Genomic DNA, 21,684 nt, shown 5'->3' on the forward strand with positions numbered 1-21,684 from the left:
CAGTGACTAACTTCCAGTCCTGCCCAAAGTGGCGGGTCAAAGAATCAACACTCCTTAACCATCATATTTTTCTTCCTAAAGGAGATGGTGTATTTAAAAGCTGGATTTGCTATGCCAACATTGGTCAAAGTATTTCCTCAATGGATGCCTTACTGAGAAAAGGTGTAATTCACCAATGTGTGTATTTCCAGGTTTAAAAAGCAATTCCCTACTCTCCCTATGCTATAAAAGAGGGGCCTATATCTGGGATTGAAAATACTGTTTACAGAAAGAAGATGCCACTTCTCGGTTGTTGAGACATACTTATTCCTCCCTGCATAAACCTACTCCACCTCTACTTACGCTAGACAGGAAGTAAATGTGCTAGCGGTATCAATAAAAAGCAGCTGAAGGCACACATTCTTTGACTCTAATTAAGTTGGGCTGCCTGATTCACAGCTGTTCCTACTACTGAAAATGTTTTTGTAATAAACAACGGCGTTTAAGAGGTATTTTGTTCCATGTTTCAACACTTTATAATTTACGCCAACATGGTGCTCGGCACTCCGCCCGCTTTTCACATCGTGAGGCTACAATGTAGGTGGCAAAGGTATTCCTGGACCCGATTCACTAATGAGGAGGCTGAGACACCGAGATTGTGCGTTGCTCAAGGTCACTCAGCTACTAAGCGTGCCAGGACCAGGGAAAAGAAATCAAGTATGGTTCATGCACTGTTGGAGAAGAAAAGAACCAGCGCGGCACCTCCGCGCCTCGCTTTCAGTCAAGGCCAAATCAAAACACTGAGCCTGCTCATTTTATTCAGAAAATGCTGCTCTGATGATCTAGACACTGTATTTGCCATTGTTTCTGCAGCTGTACACAATGAATCTTCCTGTGAATAAAATTTAGAAAACGTTTGCCCGGGTAGAAAGAGAGCATCCTTCCTGGCCTTTGTAACACTAGAGACTTTGTTTTTCCTCCTGGGTATTAAAATGTCGATATTGGGCCGACTTCCTTCTTCCGTATGTTCCTACTACCCTCCTCCTTCTCCCTCCGTCACCACCCTTGTAAAATTAAGCATAGTGGACAGGTCTTTGCCCCACTGAGTCTCAAAATAGACAGCCACTTTGGTCGCAGTCCATCATTAAGTCCTTTATTAAGAGAAAAGGACAAAAGCAACATGGATTTGCTGGCCACAGAGCGCCCTGTTGACCAATAGGTGACTTTCTGATCACCACCTAACTAGCGTCCATCTCGGTTACTTAACTTCATGGACAAAGCAAGAGACCATCAGAGCAGAGGATGCAGTGCTATCATCACTCCTCCTCCACAACCTCCCTGAAAACATGCCGTGGTACCCACTCACCCAGGAAAAGGTGAGGCAGGTGCCTGTGAGCTAAAGACAGGAGAAAAGGGGATGCATCGCATGCCACTTAGCATTCCCGTAAGTATCTTGGCGAGTTCATTTCTGTTCTAAATGTGAATATGGGAAGCACATTAAGGGAGAAGAAAGTCAAATTCACCTCACTGGTGAATTCTCCTTTCCTACTGTCCTAAAGCTTTACTTTGCTTCCAATGTACACAAAACACCATCTCTGCACCCTTTCTCATCTTTTCTTGGCCTAGTCAGAAGTTCCTTCTGAGGTCCCCCAGAGACTAAAGCATCAAGTGTACAGGGCCTGTCCTGTCTAATGTGGTGGCCCCTAGTCCACATGGCTACTGAACACTTGAAGTGCAGCTAGTCTGAATTGGGACGTGCTGGGAGAAGAAGACAGTAATATATCTCAGTAATAGTTTTGTACATTGATTATATATTGAAATGATATTTTGGATATACTAGGGTAAATAAAATATATGAAATTACTTTCACCTGTTTCTATTTTTTTTAATGTGGCTACTAGAAACCATGTCACTCCTGTCCCCCCACCCCTGCCGCCGAAGCCTGACTACTTCCCCTTTGTTCTCCGTCTCTGTCCAGACTGGAGGCACAACAGGAACAAGAATACTCCATCTACTCTTTATTTTGTCTATCAATTTCTCAACACCAACACACACAGGTCTACACCACATAAGAGAATTTATTTTATTGTCTGACTTAGCCATGGACTTCTGAGAATCCTCATTTACCATTTAAGTCTGCTGAACCTTTGCTAATCCTCATCCTCAAATCTGTCTCATTGTATGCTTTAGACTGTAGGCAGTTCTGATCCACAAAAAGCCTATTTAAATCTACTTGTGCAGGATGCATCGTCGGGGTGGAGGGCTCTATCTGCACAGAGGTCCTTTAAATTTCCTATTCCACTCCATCAGAATATAGAGCAGCCAGCAGACAAACTATCCCCCTGAAATGGAAAGGTGAGCAGCACCCACTCCTACAGCACCCAAAACCGCGAGACCCGGGGCATGTGCACCACTGAATATTTGTGAGTAACAGCGTAAGTGGAAGGTGAGTGCAACCATTTGGGGACCATTTCCACAACAAAATGCCTAAGCATAGTCAGCTGCTCTATGTTCCCCAATGGGACCCATACAATTCAGCAGTGAAAATCATCAAATATCAGCCAGAGTTATTCGGTGGAGAGAATAGGCGCCCCTCACAGGGCCCCTCTAGGCCAAACCACACGGGACAAGAACCCTACGGTAGGACTTCTGAGGTCACGACATCATTCACGCAGGAAAACCAACCTCTCACCTGCTCTGTGCCAGGCCCTGTGCAAGGCACTGGGGGTATTGAAAGCAAGAACATCTTCCTCAAGGAGTTCCCTGAAGGCAAGGAAAGGACAACATGTAGTAAAAGTTACCATAAACTAGAGTAAGTGCAGTGGAAGCAGGACAAGGGCCTGAGGCGAAACCGAGGAGGGAATGATTAACCAAGAAAGACTTCAAAGGGTAAGACCGGGCATTGCACGGGTAAGGAGGTGCCGTGCGATCCTGCAGGCAGTGGAGAGCCAGAGAAGGCTTTAAGCAGGAGAGTCTTGATCGAATATCGCTTCCTGGCTTCTCCCTGGTCATACAAGTTCGAAGCATGATCTACACACACAAAATGAATGTCCTTCATCCAAGAGACGCCCAGAAAACAGCACCTAGTGTTGCCAAAGCAGGCTCAGGAGAGCGTAAGCACCTCCCTCCCCACCTCACTCCTGCCTCGCTCCAACCTCGTCACTCTTTTGATCTCCAGGACCTTCCTTTCTTGTCATAATCACTGTGTTCCTCCCATGTGCACCTCTGTCTGGAGGCTTCAAGAAAGTGGATGTCCTTGGGAACACCCAAAGGCACAGCCCAGAGACTTCCTCCTCTATCTAAAGGGTTCACCTCCATTCCAGTTCAACCACACACAAGCCTCACCACACCCTGGGCTTTATCGATACCCAGAAATACTCCACCTTTAAGATCTAAGCTTTATCAATACCCAGAAATACTCCACCTTAAGATCTAAGCTTTATCAATACCCAGAAATACTCCATCTTTAAGATCTAGGCTTCCAAATCTCTGACTGTAGCATTCTATTTACCTACCTCTCCACTTCCTTATTCTTACAGGTCCTGGTCTTCATCCTCATCATCGCTGGTTCCTTGACTCTCTCTACTTTCCCCCTTCATCTTAGCCATCCTGGCTTCACAAGTCTCTTTATTGAGATGGGACCCTAAGGCCACCCACTGTCAGTGATGTTCACATTAACATCCTGGAGTCCCTGTTTCCATGACTTTCTCAGAGCCAACATGCCAATCCCTGAGCCTAGTTACCCCATTCATTTTCTCTCATCTTGCTGGAAAAATCTACATGAACATGCTGATTGGCTCCACGAGGAAAATTTAGAACTTTAGATAGCTCTTCGAAACTGCTCAGGCTTTCTCTCCAGTCCTGGCTGATGCACTCTTGCTTTCTCTACAACAGCTGTTTTCATTCCTCCATCCTCCCATCCTTCCCACTTCAGCAGATGACAACCCTCAGTACCCTCCTCTCCCCTCCCACGCAGAGGAAGGGGTATCCGTGTTCTTTTCATCTGAGCTGGGGTGGCAAAGTCAGAGCTGCTGAGACAGCATCAGTCATAGACGCTGGTCTCTTTCCTCTTGAGAGCGTAATTCTCGAACTTCAACGTGCTCAGTTTACCCAAGCAATTTGGTAAAATGCAGACCCCAGGGCCCCACTTCCAAGAGATGGATTTGCAGGGCCTAGAGTGAGCCCCAGAAGCCTGCATTTGCATAAGCACCCCTGTGACCCTGATGCAGGTGGTAACTGAATTTGAGAATCACTGTCAATGGTCACTCTTGCTGAGATGATGGAGCTGCCTCAACTCGTGTCCTAGGAAATACCAGAGGCAGGAACAGCTGTATATTACAAACTATCTGAAGGTAAAAAAAAAAAAAAACAAACCAACAAACACTTAACCAAGCAAGACTGAATGAGGAGCGTATGGAAATGTCTAGAACCATTAATTCTTGCATTCCTGTTCTAGCACCTCAACAGGTTCAATTGTCTCAGCAAAAATGAAAGATGCATGACAAAAATGTACAAATGATTAACTCCTCCCCCACTATGAATTCAGTACCTAACCAAAAACAAACTTAAGCTGAATTTACCAAACAACGTAAGTTTAATATTCATTTTGGTTTGTGTATATTCTCACCATTGAGCTTTGTACAAATACCTTTTCTAATCAACATGACTTAGAGAGGATCATGGGATGAAAGAGCAGTTGTCAAACTCAGGACCCTTTATCCTAATCTCAAATCTGCCACTTGATGAACTCTGAGCCTCAGGGTCCTCATATCCAAACTAGGGATTTGCACTCTGTTAGAGGACAACAAAAGTGTTTAGATCAAAAAAGCAATGGAAGACCATTCCACAAAGGGAAGATACGAAAAAGCCATTCTGTAACAACAGTTTACCCATGTTTCCCCCCACCAGCCTTCTCAGAGTCCCTCTAAGCCTTGGATAATGACACTGTTTTATGACTTTTCAACACCACAGCATGAGGCAGCATCTGGTGGGGAGGTTCATACAGGAAGGAAGGGTCCTCAGCGGTGTTTGCTATTCGTACCTTTTGATGTCTCAACAAAAAAGCAAAGCATCCTTTCAAACTAGTCCTAACAGTGGCAGAACCAAAAAGACAATTGATGAATTGAATATAGCATCCAGACTTAAACAAGAAGAAAGATGCACCACAACTATTTTGGGTAATAAGAGAATAAAGTCAACATCATTGAAAAGGGCAAATTCCTACTTAAAACTTTAAGAAGATTAATAGAAAAGAGACACAGAGAGAAGACAGAGAGGGAGGGAGGGAGGATATGAGGTGAATTCTACCAGTTAAAACAAACAAGCAAGAGAAAAGGGGCAAAGAGATAGAGAAAAAAAAGAACCCCTCAAAAAAGACAACGGATGTCTATGTTGTGCTGATTCCGCCAAAACTCAAGTAGTGAGAACTGATCAAGAGCTGGAACAAAGCTAGTCCATACAGAACCTAAAAACCAAGACTATCAAAACCAAAGTCTTGAACTTAGAATAAAGACATGATCACAATGTGTAAAGAAACAAAGTGAGACAGTGTATTGGCTGTTGAGCACACAGGCTTTGAAGTCAGACAGACCTGGGTTGGAATACTGTTTATGTTGCCCATTGGCTGTGACCTTGAACAAATCACTGAAGTTTTTCCAGGACTTGGTTTCTCCATCTGTAAAATGGAGATAAACTCACGTAAGCTGAGTGCACCATGCCTGGTGGGTGGACACTTATGTGATAACCCTGGTAGTAAAGTATGCTTGAGACCATGGAAAATTCCAAACCTCTCCCAGCTCTCTAGCTTCAAAGAGCCTGAGAAACAAATATAAACTTTGGGATCAAATATCAGTTGCTCAACTTCTCTTTGGCTGGAGATAATTAATATCAATTATTTGTATTTAAAAAGACCAGCACTCTGAGATAAGCTTTCATTTGTCAGATCACACCTGATTGGCATGTGTCCAACATATACCCAAGGCTAGAACACAAAATATGTGAAACTAAAACCAAAAAAGTCTCCCAACTATGTGCCCCAACCTCAGGCTTGGCTGATAGAAACCACACAATATGTCCCGCTGAGTCAGAATAGTGATGCTCAGATCTGCCCAAAAGCATCCGACCCCCCAGTGTCATCTTGTCCCCCAAATCCGGTCCCCGGCCAAACCCTGCAGCTTCTACTTTTGCATCCTTAATGTCTCTCCCTTCCACTCCAGCTCCATGGCATAACCCCTGGCCACCACCCAGCTCGACCTCAGCACCACTGGTTCCCTGAGGCCCCAGCTGCACGCACCACACCCTGGCAGGCTGGACTAACTGGACCAAGTCTCCTCATGTGCCCTGGAGACACCCCATTAAGACCACATCTCACCCTCTCCCAGGCTAACCTTGATGACCCCATTTTGCTCACAGGTTACTCCCTCTCCCTACTTTTGGGATGTGGGCTCTCTGGCATATGGCTCCTGAGGTAAGCTGGTTGGAAAGTGGCCAAACAGGTCACTCCTAAGAGGCAGGCCCTCCCCTCACTCAGGAGCCAGACCCTGGGAAGGGCCCCTGCTTTCAATTCAGCAGCACCCCTGACCTACCAGCCTATCAGCCGCTGCATAGAGCAACCCAGAGCTTTGTCTTGTTCCCTTGGACAGCAGAGGTGAGGTCAGAGCAAGGGAGAGGAGGAGGAAGGGAAAATACAGAGTCACCATAGAAATATGAAAGCTGTTGATGTTTTGAAAATGCAATTAAGAATTCCTTAAAATTTCATTAACGTTTTGTATAGAGCAACAACATTGTCTCTTAATGGGTTGATTACCAAGAAAGCACTTCCCTCCAAATTCTAAGTTCCCATTAGCATTGCTTATGAGCACAGCCATGGGCAGCTGAAGAATAAAGACAGTGAGGTCCAAGCGTGTAGAGGAAATCCAGTGGGTCCTCTTAAGCATTGCCCAGTCATAAGACACTTTTCCTTAAAGTAATCACAAACATTCAGTGTTAAGCAAACCCACACTCACGGCTCTCAATTGCTTAAACATTTGAAGCATTTCTCCTTTCAAACCTGATTCTCTAACTCACTCCTAAGCAAGGCCAGAGCTTGAGGCTTGATCTAATCAACGAGGTGTCCTTTTGGAATCTGAGTTGTAAGCATTGGCACAAAAGGAATTACACCCGTGTTTTGTTTCCTTTCCAGGGCACATATGAAACCATCCCAGACCCACTAATGCAGAGAACAGTTTGGCTCACATAAAGAGCTCTTTGAAGATAATATTTCTAAACAAGCTCATCACTAAGGCAAGGCTTTTTTGCTTTGTTTATTTTCAGAGGTAGGATAGAAAAAGTAAGCGCAGCAAAAGATTTGTATGCATTTCTCTTTCCTTAAAAAAGGAATATAATATTTCAGGAACTTTCCTTGGGAAACACAACAGCAGCTCCATTCATAACTATTTGCTCAACTGCAGTTTGCAAATTCCTTCCCCACTTCTTGCCAAGATTCCCTCTCCAGTTCCTTGACCTTCCTAATAGCTCCAGTTGGATTTCCTTCCTCAACCCAGTTTTCCCAAAGAGAACTCTCTATCTTAAATTCTTGTACAGTTGTCATAAAAAACTAAAGACCTGAAGTTCTTAGACAGATTTTCATTATTCAAATAGATGTTAGTAATATGAAATGATTAACAAGGAATCTACTCAACAGTACTAATTCTTTTGGAAAAGTAACTCTAAACAATGGGATTTCTGGCATCAGAGAAACTTTCAAAGCCCATATGAGTAACAGACTTGTCTGCACAGGCCCATTTCAGCAAGATTCTCACAGCAAAGAAGCTATCAAGTTAGCTTTCAGGGAATACCTGAAAAGAAAACTTAAAAGTCCATTTAGTATTATTTAAAATTGTAGAGGAATGAAAAGCTGCATTTAAAATAGCTCACAATTCAAAAACATCAAGGCATAAATAACCTTAGGACCATAATCATTCCGACCAGACATCATGAGTTCCTGCTTTGGTTTCTGATGGTAATAAAGAGGATTTTTGCCCCTCAGGTATCCTTTCCGGGGTCAATTTCAAAAGGCTAGGTACACATCCTGTGGAAGGCAGCCCATCTTCTTGAAATCATGCCCTTGTGGTATCTTCTCCCCTTGAGCACAGGCTGGATTTTGTAACTTGATTCTAATGAATAAAATGAATAAAATACAACGAACTATGGGATGCCACTTCTGAGACTAGGTTACAGAAAACTCTGGCTTCCATCTCACCTGCCCTCTCCTGCTCCATTGCTCGCTGGCTCACTCACTCTGATGGAAGCCAGCTGTCATACTGTGAGCTGCCCTACGGAGGAGCCCATATGGCAAGGAACTGAGGGAGGCGTCTGGGCAAACAGAGAGGAACTGAGGTCCACATCCAAATGTCCGTCAGGAGCCGAATCCTGCTAATGCCATGAGTCAGCTTAGAAAGGTGTCTGCCCCACTTGAACCTTTTGATGACTGCAGCTTCGTGAGGGCCAGAACCAGAGGATCCAGTCAAGCTATGCCCAGATTCCTGACCCTCAAAAATTGTGAGGTAAATGTTCATTGTTTTAAGCCACTGAGTTTTAGAGTAATTTGTTACCCAGTCATCAATAACTAATACATCAGCCAGACATCCTCTGCCTCCCAACACAATTCTGATTAGGTCTCCATGACATCATCTAAAACACTTAGCCTGTAGAGAAACACATCCCCTAGGGTAAAGAGCCACTTTAAAAAGCAATTATCTCTCTCTTTTTTGTCCTAAAAATATGCCTTTTTCATTTTCCCTTTATTACCATTAATATTAGTATTTTGAGACAATTAAAAAGTCTATATACACAGACTTCATAATTTTATAAACTATGAGCAATAATTTCAGCCATAAGTCATCTTAATACACAGGTAACTACTTTTCTTCATTCATTCCTTGAAAAATACTCTATGCCTTACTCCAGATATCTTCTAGTTTAGTGTGGTATCATTAAATTGTCTAGAATTCCCAGCTTCATAACCCACTGGATGACATATACGGCAGGAAGAACGTGCACCATCTAACTGCAATAGAGAATGTCCAATTGACACACAGATTAAATTTTACCTCTACACTGGCACTCTAGCCAAACCACCTAGAATCCTGTCTACCATGAATCCAATTCATATTCTACTTGTTACCCCCAGGAGAACCAAAACACACAGAAAAGAGTACAATCAATCCTCACTCGCAACAAATGATAGTAAGTCAATGCCGGGCATTAAGTAATTCATTCAAATATGTGATGGATGCGATGTCATAAAACCTTATAATAGGGGTGTTTGACCTAGATGGGGATGCCAGAGAGGGACTCTGAAAAAGTGAGCCATGATCTGAAGAATAAGTAGAATCTGACTAGATAAAGAACAGGAAAAGGGAACAGCACATGCAAAGATCCTGTGTAGGAGGGAACATGGAAATGAAAAGGGGTCAAATGGCTGGAATACAGAGCAAGAGGGAACAGGGCACAATATGGAACCAGAGAGGTTGCAAGGACTGGACTCAGCAGAGCCTAGGAGGACCTCAAGAGGAGTTTGGTCTCTGCCCTGAGAGTACGAGAAACCACTGGAAGGTTTTAAACAGGATTGGTCACAACAGATCAGAGTTTTGCAAAGATTCATCCGACTACAATACAGACAAAGAATTGAAAGGAGCCAGAGGAGTAGGAAAACCACTTAGAGACCACGGCAGTCATGGAGCAAGAGATGCTGGAAGACTTCAGTAGACCGGTGGTGGGATACAGAGGTCGTTACAGGAGAGAGACTTAGGAGGAAGTGGGCTGGATATGGGGAGATACTCACGCACATACATACAGAGAGATTAACAGAGCAAACATAAGGAAAGAATCTTAAACTTGTGAGTAAAAGTTTCAGCCAAATAGTGAGCTTTCTTGAGCACAGCATTATTAGTTGCTTGATCTCCCTTTCCCAAAGTGACCCTACTGTACCTGTTTGCACACAGTGGATGCTCAAAAAAATCTGTAAAATAATAGTGTTTAGACACCTCACGTGTCTTAGGAGTATCTCCTATATGCACTTTATCTGCTAAACACCATTTCACCTTACTTAACAGCTTTACTAAGAACCTCTCCAAGCCAGTCTGATCAAAGGAACTTTAAAAACAGTTTTAATGAGATAGAATCTATATACCATACAATTCTCTCTTTTAAAGTGTACAATTCAGTGGTTTTTCCTACACTCAGAGTTCTGCAACCATCACCACAATCAATTTTAACACAATTTTGTTCCTGCAAAAGGAAACTCATACCCATTAGCAGCCACTCCCCACTCCCCCAGCCCCACAGCGCTCGGCAACCACTGATCTACTAATGTGTCTCTATGGATTTGCCTATTCTGGACATTTCATATAAAAGGAATCATACAATATGTGACCTTCTGTGTTTGGCTTCTGTCAATCAGCATATTTTCAAGGTTCATCCATGTTGTAATAAGTATCAGTACTTCATTGTTTGTTTTTTGACTTTAGAGCCATTTTATGTTCACAGCAAAATTGAGGAGATGATACAGAGATTTCCCATATACTCTCTGCCCCCTCACATGCGCAGTCTCTCCTATTATCAACATCCCCCACCAGGGTGGTACATTCATTCTAACTGATGAACCTACATTGACACATCATAACCACGCAAAGTCCACGGTTTCCATTGCAGTTCACTCTTGGTGTTACATAGTCTATGGGTTTGGAAAAATGTATAATGACATTTTTCTATCATTGTGGTATCATAATGAGTATTTCCACTTCCTTAAAAACCCTCCGTGCTTCGCCATTCACCCTTCTCCCCCAACCACTGAGGTTTTTACTGTCTTGCCTTATTCAGAATGTCATTTGGTTGGAATCATGCAGCATGTAGCCTTTTCATATTCACTTCTTTCACTTCATAAAGTGCATTTAAGGTTCCTTCATGTCTTTTCATGGCTAGAGAGCTCATTTCTTTTTAGTGCTGAATAATATTCCATCATCTGGATGTACCACAGTTTATGGCACTTGCCTACTGAGGAACATCTCGGTTGCTTCCAAGTTTTGGCTACTATGAAAAAAGCTTCTATTAATATCCCTGTGCTGCTTTTTGTGTGGACATAAGCCTTCACTCTGTTGGGTAAATAGAAGGAGCACAATTGTGGGATCGTATGGTAAGAGTATGTTTAGTTTTGTAAGAAACTGCCAACTGTCTTCCAAAGTGACTGTACTATTTTGCATTTCCACAAGTAATAAGAGAGTTCCTGTTGCTCCACATCCTCATCTGCACTTGGTGTTGTCTCTGTTCCAGATTTCAGCCATTCTGATTGGTGTGTAATGGTATCTGATTGATGTTTTATTTTGCATTTCCCTAATGACATATGATGTCGAGCATCTTTTCCTATGTTTACATGCCATCTGTATATCTTCTTTGGTGAGGTGTCTCTTAAGGTTTCTGGCCCATTTTTTAATCAGGTTGTTTTCTTATCATTGAGTTTTAAGTGTTCTTTATATATTTTGGTTAACAGTCCTTTAGTCAGTGTGTCTTTTGCAAATATTATCTCCCAGTCTGTGGGAGAAGATAGTCTCCTGTCTTCTCATTCTCTTGACATGGTCTTTTGTGGAGCAGAAATTTTTCATTTCAATGAAGTTCAGCTTATCAATTCTTTCATGGATGCCACTGGTGCCATATTTTAAAAGCCATTACCATATTCAAGTTCATCTAGTTTTCTCCTTTGTTGTCTTCTAGGAGTTTTATAGTTTTGTGTCTTGCATGTAGGTCTGATCCATTGAGTTAATTTTTGTGAAGGGTGTAAGGTCTCTGTCTAGATTCATTTGTTTGAATATAGATGTCCAGTTGTTTCAGCACCACTTGTTGAAGAGACTGTCTTTGTTCCATTGTATTGCTTTGCTCTTTTATCAAAGATCAGTTGGCTATACTTATGGGAGCCTATTTATGGGCTCTCTCTTCTGTTGCATTGATCTATTTCTTTATTCTTTTACCAAAACCACACTGTCTTGATTTCTGTAGCTTTATATTAAGTTTGAAGTTGGGTAACATCAGCCCTCCAACTTCGTTCTTCTCCTTTAACATTGGGTTGGCTACTCTGGGTCTTTTGCCTTTCCATATAAACTTTAAAATCAGTTTGTTGATATCCACAAAATAACTTTCTGGCATTTTGCACTGAATCTATAGATCAAGTTGGGAAAAAATGACACCTTGACAGTATTGACTCTTCCTATCCATGGACATGGAATCTCTCTCCATTTATTTAGTTCTTCTTTGATTTTGTCCAAAGTTTTGTAGTTTTCCTCATATAGATCTTGTACATAGTGTGTTAGATTTATACCTAAGTATTTCATTTTTTGACTGCTAATATAAATGGCATTGTGTTTTTAATTTCAAGTTCCACTTATTGTTATTGGTATTTAGGAGAGCAATTGACTTTTGTATATTAACCTTGTATCCTGAGAGCTTGCTATAATTGCATATTAATTCCAGGAGGTTTTTCATTTTTTCATTCTTTCAGATTTTGTACATAGTCAATCATGTCATCTTCGAACAAAGACTGTTTGTCTTCCTTTCCACGTCTACCTTTTATTTCCTTTCCTTGTCTTATTGCAGTAGCTAGAACTTCCAGTATAACATTGTAAAGGAGTGGTGAGAGGGGACATCTTTGGTTTGTACCTGATCTTAGTGGGAAAGCTTCTAGTTTCTCACCACTAAGTATGAGTTAGCTGTTGGTATTTTGTAGATAGTCTTTCTCAAGTTGAGGATGTTCCCCTCTATTCCTAGTTTTCTAAGAATTTTTATCATGAATGGGTAGTAGATTTTATCAAATGCTTTTTCTGCATCTGTTGATATGACCATGTGACTGTTCTTATTTAGCCTATTGATTTGATGGATTACATTCATTGATTTTCAAATGTTGGACCAGACTTGCAGACCTGGGGCAAACCCCACTTGGTTGTGATTTGTATGGTTCTTTTTATACATTGCTGGATTCAATTTGCTAATATTTCTTATAGTTGAATAATGTTTCATTGTATGGATATACCACATTGTTTATCCGTTCATCAGTAGATGGACATTTGAGTTGTTTCTACTTTTTGCTCTTATGAATAATGCTTCAGTGAACATTTGTGTGCAGGTTTTTGGGTGGACATAGGCTTTCAATTTCCTTGGGTATACCCTTGGTGGTGGAATTGCTGGATCATACGGTAACTCTGTATTTAATGTTTTGGAGAGCTGCCAGACTGGTTTACACAGTAGCTGCACCATTTTACAATCCAACCAGCAATGTATGAGAATTTCAATTTCTCTACATCCTTGCAAACACTTGTTATTGTTAGTCTTTTTGATTATAGCTATCCTAGTATGAAGTGGTATCTCATTGTGGTTTTGATTTGCATTTCCCTAATGACTGATGTTAAGCATCCTATCCTATTCTTTTTGTCCACTCATATATCTTATTGGGAGAAACGACTATTCAGAACATTTTCCCATTTTAAAACTAGGCTATTTTACTTTTTATGTTGTTCTAAGAGTTATTTTTCTAGATATAAGACTCTTATCAGATAAATGATTTGCAATTATTTCCTGCCATTCCATGGATTGTCTTTCTGGACGGAATCCTTTGAATCAAAAAGGTTTATTGTTTATGATGTCTAATTTATCTATTTTTCTTTCCTTTGCTTGTGTTTTTAGTGTCAAATCTCAGAAACCATTGCCTAACTCAAGATCACAGAGATTTACTCCTATGTTTTCTTCTAAGAGATTTATAGTACTTTTTCTCACATAAGGTTAATCATCCATTTTAAGATAATTTTGGTATACAGTATGAGGAAGGGGACCAAATCCATTTTTATGCATGTGTATATCCAGTTATCTCAGCATCCTTTGTTGAAAAGGCTATTTTGTCCCCCATTGAATTGTCTTGATTGATTTTTGGGTTAAACTAAGTTTGTATTCCTGGGATACTTGATGGTATATAATCTTTTTTATATGTCACTGGACTCAGTTTGCTAGTGCTTTGCTAAAAGAATGTTATATTTGTATTCATAAGGGATATTGGCTTATAGTTTTCTGGCAGTATCTTTGTCTGATTTTGGTATCAGAATAATTCTGGTCTCAAGAGAATGAATGAATTGGGAAGTGTTCCCTCCTCTTGTGTATTTTTGGAAGAGTGGGAAGTTTTTTTGATTACTAAATTGATCTTTTTTCTTGTTATAAGTCTATTCTGATTTTTTATTTCTTCTTGAGTCAGTTTTGGCAGTTTGTGTCTTTCCAGGAATGTGTCCATTTCATCTAGGTTATCTAATTTGTTGGCATATAATTGTTCATAGTATTCCCCCATCATTTTTTATTTCTATAATGTTGGTAGTGTTATTCCTCTGAATAAAGGAACTTTTAAACAATCTGATATTATCATAGAATCTTGAAATTAATAAAACCAAAGTTAAAGATATGGTGGACTACTGCAAGTCTGAATTTTTACAAATTCTGAATTACAGGACATACAAACTAGATATCCTTCCAGTTCTCACTCTGGAAAGAAAAAAAAAAGAGGCACAAAGACTATGAAAAGCCACATAATTTTTACATACTCCATGACCAAAAATCAGCTTCCCTGAAAGTCACAAAAAGTACTCAGATTATAATAAAAGATTCATAAACACATATCACATCTAATCTCTTCTTGTAAAATAACTTTATGAAAATCACCTTAGAGGAAAAACTGTATATTTTATAGTCTATTCTTTCAATGAAATTATTCCTAAGGAAGCTTCCTTCAAAGAACCTGGGCTAATTGTTATGTTGACTTTTCTAAAACAAAATTCAATTACAGAATTTTGAAAATACTGAGATGACAAGCTTTCAAGCTATACTGATACCACTTTGATACATTCAGGACAAAACTATGCTTCTGCTATCACCATACACCTGACTGGCACTATAGTTTATGGAACACTTAAACCCTCTTGATTTTAGTTGCTTGTCAGGAAAAAAAAAAAAACCCATAAAGTAAGTAGGGCAGGTGGTGGTAACACCTTTATCATCTCATTACAGAGGAGACAAAACTGAAGTTCCCACAGGTTAGATGACCCACCCAAGGTCACACAGCTCATAAGTGGTGGAGCTGGACCCAGGAAATGCAGTGTGGGATTCCAACCACACCTTCTCCTCTGGGTAACACTGCTTCCCACTTATCAAAAACAGAAGGAAAAATTTGGAATGGAAAGTATGTGTCAGGAGGAAGTTTCCACTAATTCTCCTCAAACTTTTTCATTGAAAGCCTGTTTATTTTGAATGTCTACAAATCACTCTCCTTATCTAACTTTTTTTTAGCAACAACTTGAGTAAAAGCTTGTTTCTAATAATCTGAGACTAATAGCAAGCCCTTGGTGACCTGCTACCTAACTGTAGATGCCACAGATATGTTATATAACCTTTAAAACTTAACTTTAGAGCTTAGAGTTACAGGACACTGTTAAAATATTAAACAACCCTGGGAAATCCTCTTTTAAGCAATTTTGAGGCCAAATTAGCACACGTCACTGAATGTTCTTATACAAAACACTGATTTAAAATCTCATTCTTCTGGCTCTGTAGACAGCTATTTATCAGTGATCAGAGATAATTAACACCAATGATGATTAACTCAACGTGCATTTTCTATATAGATGAGAGAGCTGGAACATAGCATCTGTCCATGGAACAATATGTTGCTCAATCACAGCACAAAGCATTAAGTCAGAATCTAACTCATGGCATACGGGCTCTGCAGTATTCACCCAGCAAAGAACAAAGTTCTTCTGGTTCCTCTGATGCAGAGGCGAAAGTGCAAATACTTTCTTTATCTTCACTTTCTCCTTGCAGAATCCAACATCTACTTATGATCTAAAAAGTCTCAAAGAGTCAGTGTGATCTTAGAGACAACATATCCTAAGGGTCACACACCCCCGGGTTAAGGAGATTGCTGCCATAAACCTGCCCTCCAGCAGAGTGACCCATGGACTTCAGTCCAAGATGCTGTCGTCCTACTGGGCATGGATAATCATTGGGGTGGGGGTGTGGAAAAGATCTGAGAAGCTCTAGGGGAAAAGGAGGTTAATTTAAGCCTTTGCTGCTCTCTTGCATCCAAGCCAAGGAGATGAGGAATTTGAAATAAATCTCAATTTGCCCAGAGATTCCCGGGGAGGCTCTAAGGAAGAAGACGGAACAGTTGCCTCTCTAGAGCCTTGCCCTTGGCTGTGGTTTCTTAATTCTGCCTGACCATTTCAACAAATATGGCGGTTCTTCTCCCATTACCCTGCTGCCAACAAGACTGCAAATGAGTTATTAAAAGCATAGGACCCCCAGGGGCCTGCCCAGTGGCTTAGTGCTTAAGTTCACGCACTCCTCTTCAGAGACCTGGGGTTTGCTGGTTCGGACCCCAGGCACAGACCTACCCACTGCTTATCAAGCCATGCTGTGGCAGGCGTCCACATACAAAATACAGGAAGATGGGCACGGATGCTAGTTTAGGGCCAATCTTCCGCAGTAAAAAGAGGAGGATTGGCAGTGGATGTTAGCTCAGGGCTAATCTTCCCGCTCAAAAAAAATATAGTACCCCAAAGCTTATCTCCAAGAGAAGGTGCACAAATAGACTAAGTCTGGGTCTTACCTTTTGGCTTCCTCTAGGTGGCACAAATATTCATAAGCAATGTTCTGCCGCCTCCTCTCATCCATCTCCTCTGCAGAGAGCCTTTCATCGTCCACAATAGCTAGAAATAGAGGATAACATCATATTACTTGCAAGGGCAGTGTTCATCACACAAACACCTGAGACAATCAACTATAAAAACTCATCTGCAGATCAACACTGAACACTGACAGACAGGGCTACTGAAACATCAAGCATAGAAACAGATTTGCCTTTGGATTTTAAATATTATACTATTTCTAGAAAACAATGCAATCCTAAAGCATAGGTTGAAATTACTAAATAATAGAATGAGAATAGCAATCAGATTTCATAGACACGATGCCCCGATTTAGACAGCCTCAAATCAATTAGAGCATGGTCTGCTCACAACATCTTTCCTTAACAAGTTTGGAGAATTGGTCCAGTGGCTCGGCTTGGACCATCCTGAAAATTCTAGGGTTGAACAAAGAATCTACAGGGACTTGTGTTTTCCCACTGCTAGAGGGAATTAAGCCTCTCATCCAACCCAAATCCTATTTTACAGATGCCAAAGTCCCTAAAATTCTTCCTCCGCTTATTTCTTGGCCATTATAAGACTAACCTTCCTGGTCAACAGGTATCCAAAGAAAAACGTAATGGAGACAGAAATTGAGCAGAGTTTTCAAGCCCACACTCTTTATTCCAGCACAAACCTGGTTTATCGATGTCCACTTCGGCCCTGCTGTTCTGTAGAGAACACAGCCTCCCCATTTCCTGACTGCACTTCCTCTGCCTGTGGTCTCAACAGCACCCAACAATGTCCACTGTCACACCAGCAACTCTTAGCTGTCTGCCTAATTGACTACACTCCTTCCTCAGCAAAAGGACCCCTTTTCCTTCTTTGATTCTGAACTTTAATTCTGATGGCTATAAAATCAGTTTGGTCTCGAGTTTGTTAGGTTACCCATCTAATGAAGCCACTGTGCACCGGTGGCAGGGTCACAGGGGCAAGAATGTTAGTATCTGCTTTCTCATTCCCCAGCTTCCAGCTCCAGTCAGCCATTTCATAAACGGGACCCCTGGTCCCAAGCAGAAGCGATAAGGATGTGAAGGTCACCATCACCCCTAAGAAAGGCCAATCCCATACCCTACTGATGAGGAATCCAAAATATCATCTTGGCACACAAAAGGAATTAAGATCAAATTTTGAACTCTTACTGGATCAAGCATGGTGCTAAACACTTAATATCTAAAAATAATACCAAACTCTCCAAGAACGCAAAAGAAAAAAGAGATTAAATTTACATCAATATAAAATATGGCAGAAGACCATAAGCACATACTACTACTAGATGCTTATTTACTGAGCACTTACTTTGTTTCAGGGCCTTCAGCAGTGCTTTCTATGCAGTGTCTCATTTAAGTCTCATCATTCTATGAGGCAGGTAATTTATCCCATTTTACAGCTGACAAAGCAGGCTGAGAGGTCATTTGCCCGAGTGAAGAGCAGAAATATTAGAGCTAGAAATATTTGGATGGGATGGAGAAAACAAGAAAGGTATGGAAGAGCTTCTCTGTTTAAGGAGGAGAAGAATAGGAACCAGCAGGAGAGAGAGGTGGGATATGGAAGAGCACCAGGACAGGCCAGGGAGAGGCGCTTCCACACACATCCCATCCTCTCCCCACCCCTCCCAATTTTCCACTGTGGCTCCATTCCTTAAAACACGGAGACTTCATCCCAATGACACCAGCAGGGGTCAATATGGACTTGTAATTGGTCAAAGCATCTTCTTTTTGCTAATAAACTGAATCAGACCTAAACTTTAGAAGAGAGCTCTCAGGTTTAGGAAAAGTACAAAGCTCATGAACAACCCTCCTCGGCACCTCCAGTGCACAATTCCAGGCCCTCAGCATCTCTCCCGTGGACTCCCACAACAGCCCTCAAACACCCTCCCAGCAGCCACCCCTCCACCCATTCTCTCACTGCCACCAGACGCATAATACATAGTCTAATACATAGCCCTACTGAAGGTATTCTCCCTCTCAAAACCTTTGATAGACCTCCATTCACAAGAACAAAGTTCTAGAACACTTTCCCTCTCCTCTCTACATGAAGTCTTTCTTTTAGTCACCCTTCTGGGCAGCGCCCGCCATGTTCCAGGACCATACCACTACCTCTAAGGCTTGAGTGCTTTTGTTCTCTACCTCCTTCCTGCCTGCAAAGCCATTCTCCCACTTCCTGTGTGACATCTTTGACATATTCTGAAGCAAGATTTTGTGGATCTCAAGGTCAGAATCCATCCGCTCTCCTCAGCACTTTGGTTCACGTTTTTGTCACTCACCACAGAAGGCCCCGCTGTAACTCAGGCATGTCTCCCTCTCCAAACAGGGGACTCCTTAGAGGAAAGGACTCTTCATTCATCTTTCCATTTCTCTCACATCTATCATGGCTCCCTGCACACAGAGAACACTCAAATATTTGCTGAAAAATTACCTTCCTGTGACTCTTCACTCAGTGTTCTAAGCAGCATCCCATAATGAATATACTTCGCAAATTATAATTTTCTTATGCAGGGTTTTCTTAGAAGATACCTGGCAGGCTCACATATCATCCCCTAATCTTCCATCTCCATTGTTCCTAACGGTTAATCCCCAGAACACCCCCTGACTTCCAATTCCTCATTTCCATTTCAGTCTAAAGACCGTCTCCCATTTCTGACAGGATATTTTCATCTTATGGTACCTTCTGACACACGGTAAAGCTTGAAAACAATAGGAAACTCCTAGTGAGAAGCTACGTGCTCACTCTACCCTCCCCAATTTGTAAGTGTGAGCACAGGGCTCACATTTAAAAAAGAGGCATTCTCACCACCACCTTCCTTCTTGGCTGCTGCTTCCTTCCAGCCTCAACCAACCCACCCAGGAGGAGGCAGAACCCCAGCAGCACTTGGTCCCTGGGCCTCTGCCCCGCCACTGCCTCCACAAGCCACGCAAGACTCCACCAGCCCAGGAGAGCTCCTGAGGGGCTCTCAAACTCTGACACCATCCTGTCCAAAGAGAAGATTTGACTTAACATTTGAACGTCTCCCACCACACCACCCCCACACACGTGTAAAGTTTTAAATTCCATTGCAACACACCGGCCACAGATGATGGAATTCTACCTAGGTTTAAGGCTCAACTCAAGGGCCATTTCCTTCCCAAAGTCTTCCCGCTTGTTCCTGCTCAAAACGTCCTCTCTTCTGGTACCTCCTGTGCTGCTGCTTTAACAGTAAACTCCTAGGAGACATATTTGTGTCCTCATTGTGTCCAGCACACTTCCCTGCAAGGGCTGCATGCTCCATAAAAACATTTGATGAACAAGTAATCTTTTATCAGGAGAGATTAATAAAAGTGCCCTAACATGTCTATGCGGGGTAGTTTTATTTGCCTATTTACACTGAATAAAATAAAGGTGTGGTCATTGATGGAGCAAATACAGTACCATTCCACAGGCTTCACTTAGCAAACATTCAGTTCCTAGATTCTATGGGCTGGGCATAAGTGAGAGCTCCGGGAACGGGCAGTGAACAGAACAAGAACTGTTCACCCTCATGGGGCTTCCTTTTACACATCCCGGCCTTCCCTTCTGACCTGGCCCTCTGGACCATACACCCGGGCACTGCCCTTCCAACCACACAGACTTCAGTCTCAACTTCCTTCCTTCATGACCTGTTGTCAAAGTGAACGCCAAGGTTATGAGCGTGAGAATGTCTTAATCACACCAAAGCAGATCCTTCTAGGCCATAGAGGTCACCTGCATATATTTCTGCATTACTCAACTTTTACCAAGTAGCAGCTTCTGATACGAGCCATTGGCATGGATAATAACGCTGCCATTTAAAAGCCATCAGGGCGCTATAAAGGAATTCACTTAAGCGTGACTTTACCGTCCATAAAGCACTTTTCCGAGTCATTGTGTGGTTCCCATAATCACCCTGAGAGATAGGCATTATCTCCTTCTCACAAATGAGGAAACCGGGTCATGTGAGGGAAAGAGACTGCCTGTGGGTATTCACCGGGTCAATGGTAGAGCCAGGGCTGGAACTGAGGTCCCTCAGTGCCACAGCCCCCGATCTTTGCCCAGTGCCACGCTGCTGCTAAATCTGAATGAGCCGGGGAGACACCTGTCACCTCCAAACTCACGGGCGGGTCATTTAAATCTCTTCCGAATTGCTTTTATTTTAAAGCAACTTGATGAAACTGCAATTTTTTCTAAAGTTTATCTTTACTTGCTGCCTTGAACCCTAAGAAACTTGAGGACATTGTGAAGAACAGCTTCCTGAAGTATCAGCAACTTGCAAAACGCCCTTTGTAACGTTAGCTGACACTGGCTAAAAGATGGTATTTTAAAGCATAATATTCTGTGGAGATCACATTATACGCCTCATTCAGAGGCTTAAGGAGCCAAATGAGAGTGGGTTGGTAGAGGTGGTTTCGAAACAGAAGTATAAGTTAGAGACAGAAGGAAACTTAAGGAGTCCATTTCCCAACACCCACAAAATCCAATGTAAAAATAGCCCAAGATTGACCTCACTCATTAAGGAGTTGGCACGGTCACTGGTTAATTTCGGCTGCTCTTTTGCTCCCTTCACACAGAGACACCATGGCCACCATCTCCTTTGTACTAACATTCATTCATTCGTTCAACAAATATTTGAGTGGCTGCTTTGTGCTAATCTGTTCTAGGGACTGGACACAAAGTGACAAGCATGACCTCATGAAGTGTTTATTACAAATGATTGAAAGTTTGGCATAATGGCAGGACGTTTAGATAGGCAGAAATATACTGGAGAGAGGGTCAGCAAGAATCACAAAAACCAGGGTTGAGAATCTCTCTTTCATAAAATGGTATCACTTAAGGCATGTGCTTTTAGGGGAGAGCAGATTAGGAATATGCGGTGAATCACCACTTCACAGAAACATGCGACAGGTTAGCATTTATATACACATCATTATTTCTGTAAGGAACCCTGAATATCTCTTGGGTTATTTAATTC

The 21,684-nt window shown here is 41.9% G+C and overlaps 1 protein-coding gene across 2 annotated transcripts in view; it reads right to left on the minus strand.

The window, feature by feature from the left end:
- Window positions 1–21,684, minus strand: part of IQGAP2 (IQ motif containing GTPase activating protein 2) — a 267,686-nt gene that overhangs the window by 207,592 nt on the left and 38,410 nt on the right. For both annotated transcript variants that reach the window (XM_046666170.1, XM_046666171.1), the window contains exon 2: window positions 16,646–16,745. In XM_046666170.1, coding sequence (XP_046522126.1) covers window positions 16,646–16,745 — 100 coding nt within the window. The remainder of the gene's footprint in view (window positions 1–16,645; window positions 16,746–21,684) is intronic.

This window comes from Equus quagga, chromosome 7 (genome assembly GCF_021613505.1).
Source record: "Equus quagga isolate Etosha38 chromosome 7, UCLA_HA_Equagga_1.0, whole genome shotgun sequence".
Lineage (NCBI taxonomy): Eukaryota > Metazoa > Chordata > Mammalia > Perissodactyla > Equidae > Equus > Equus quagga.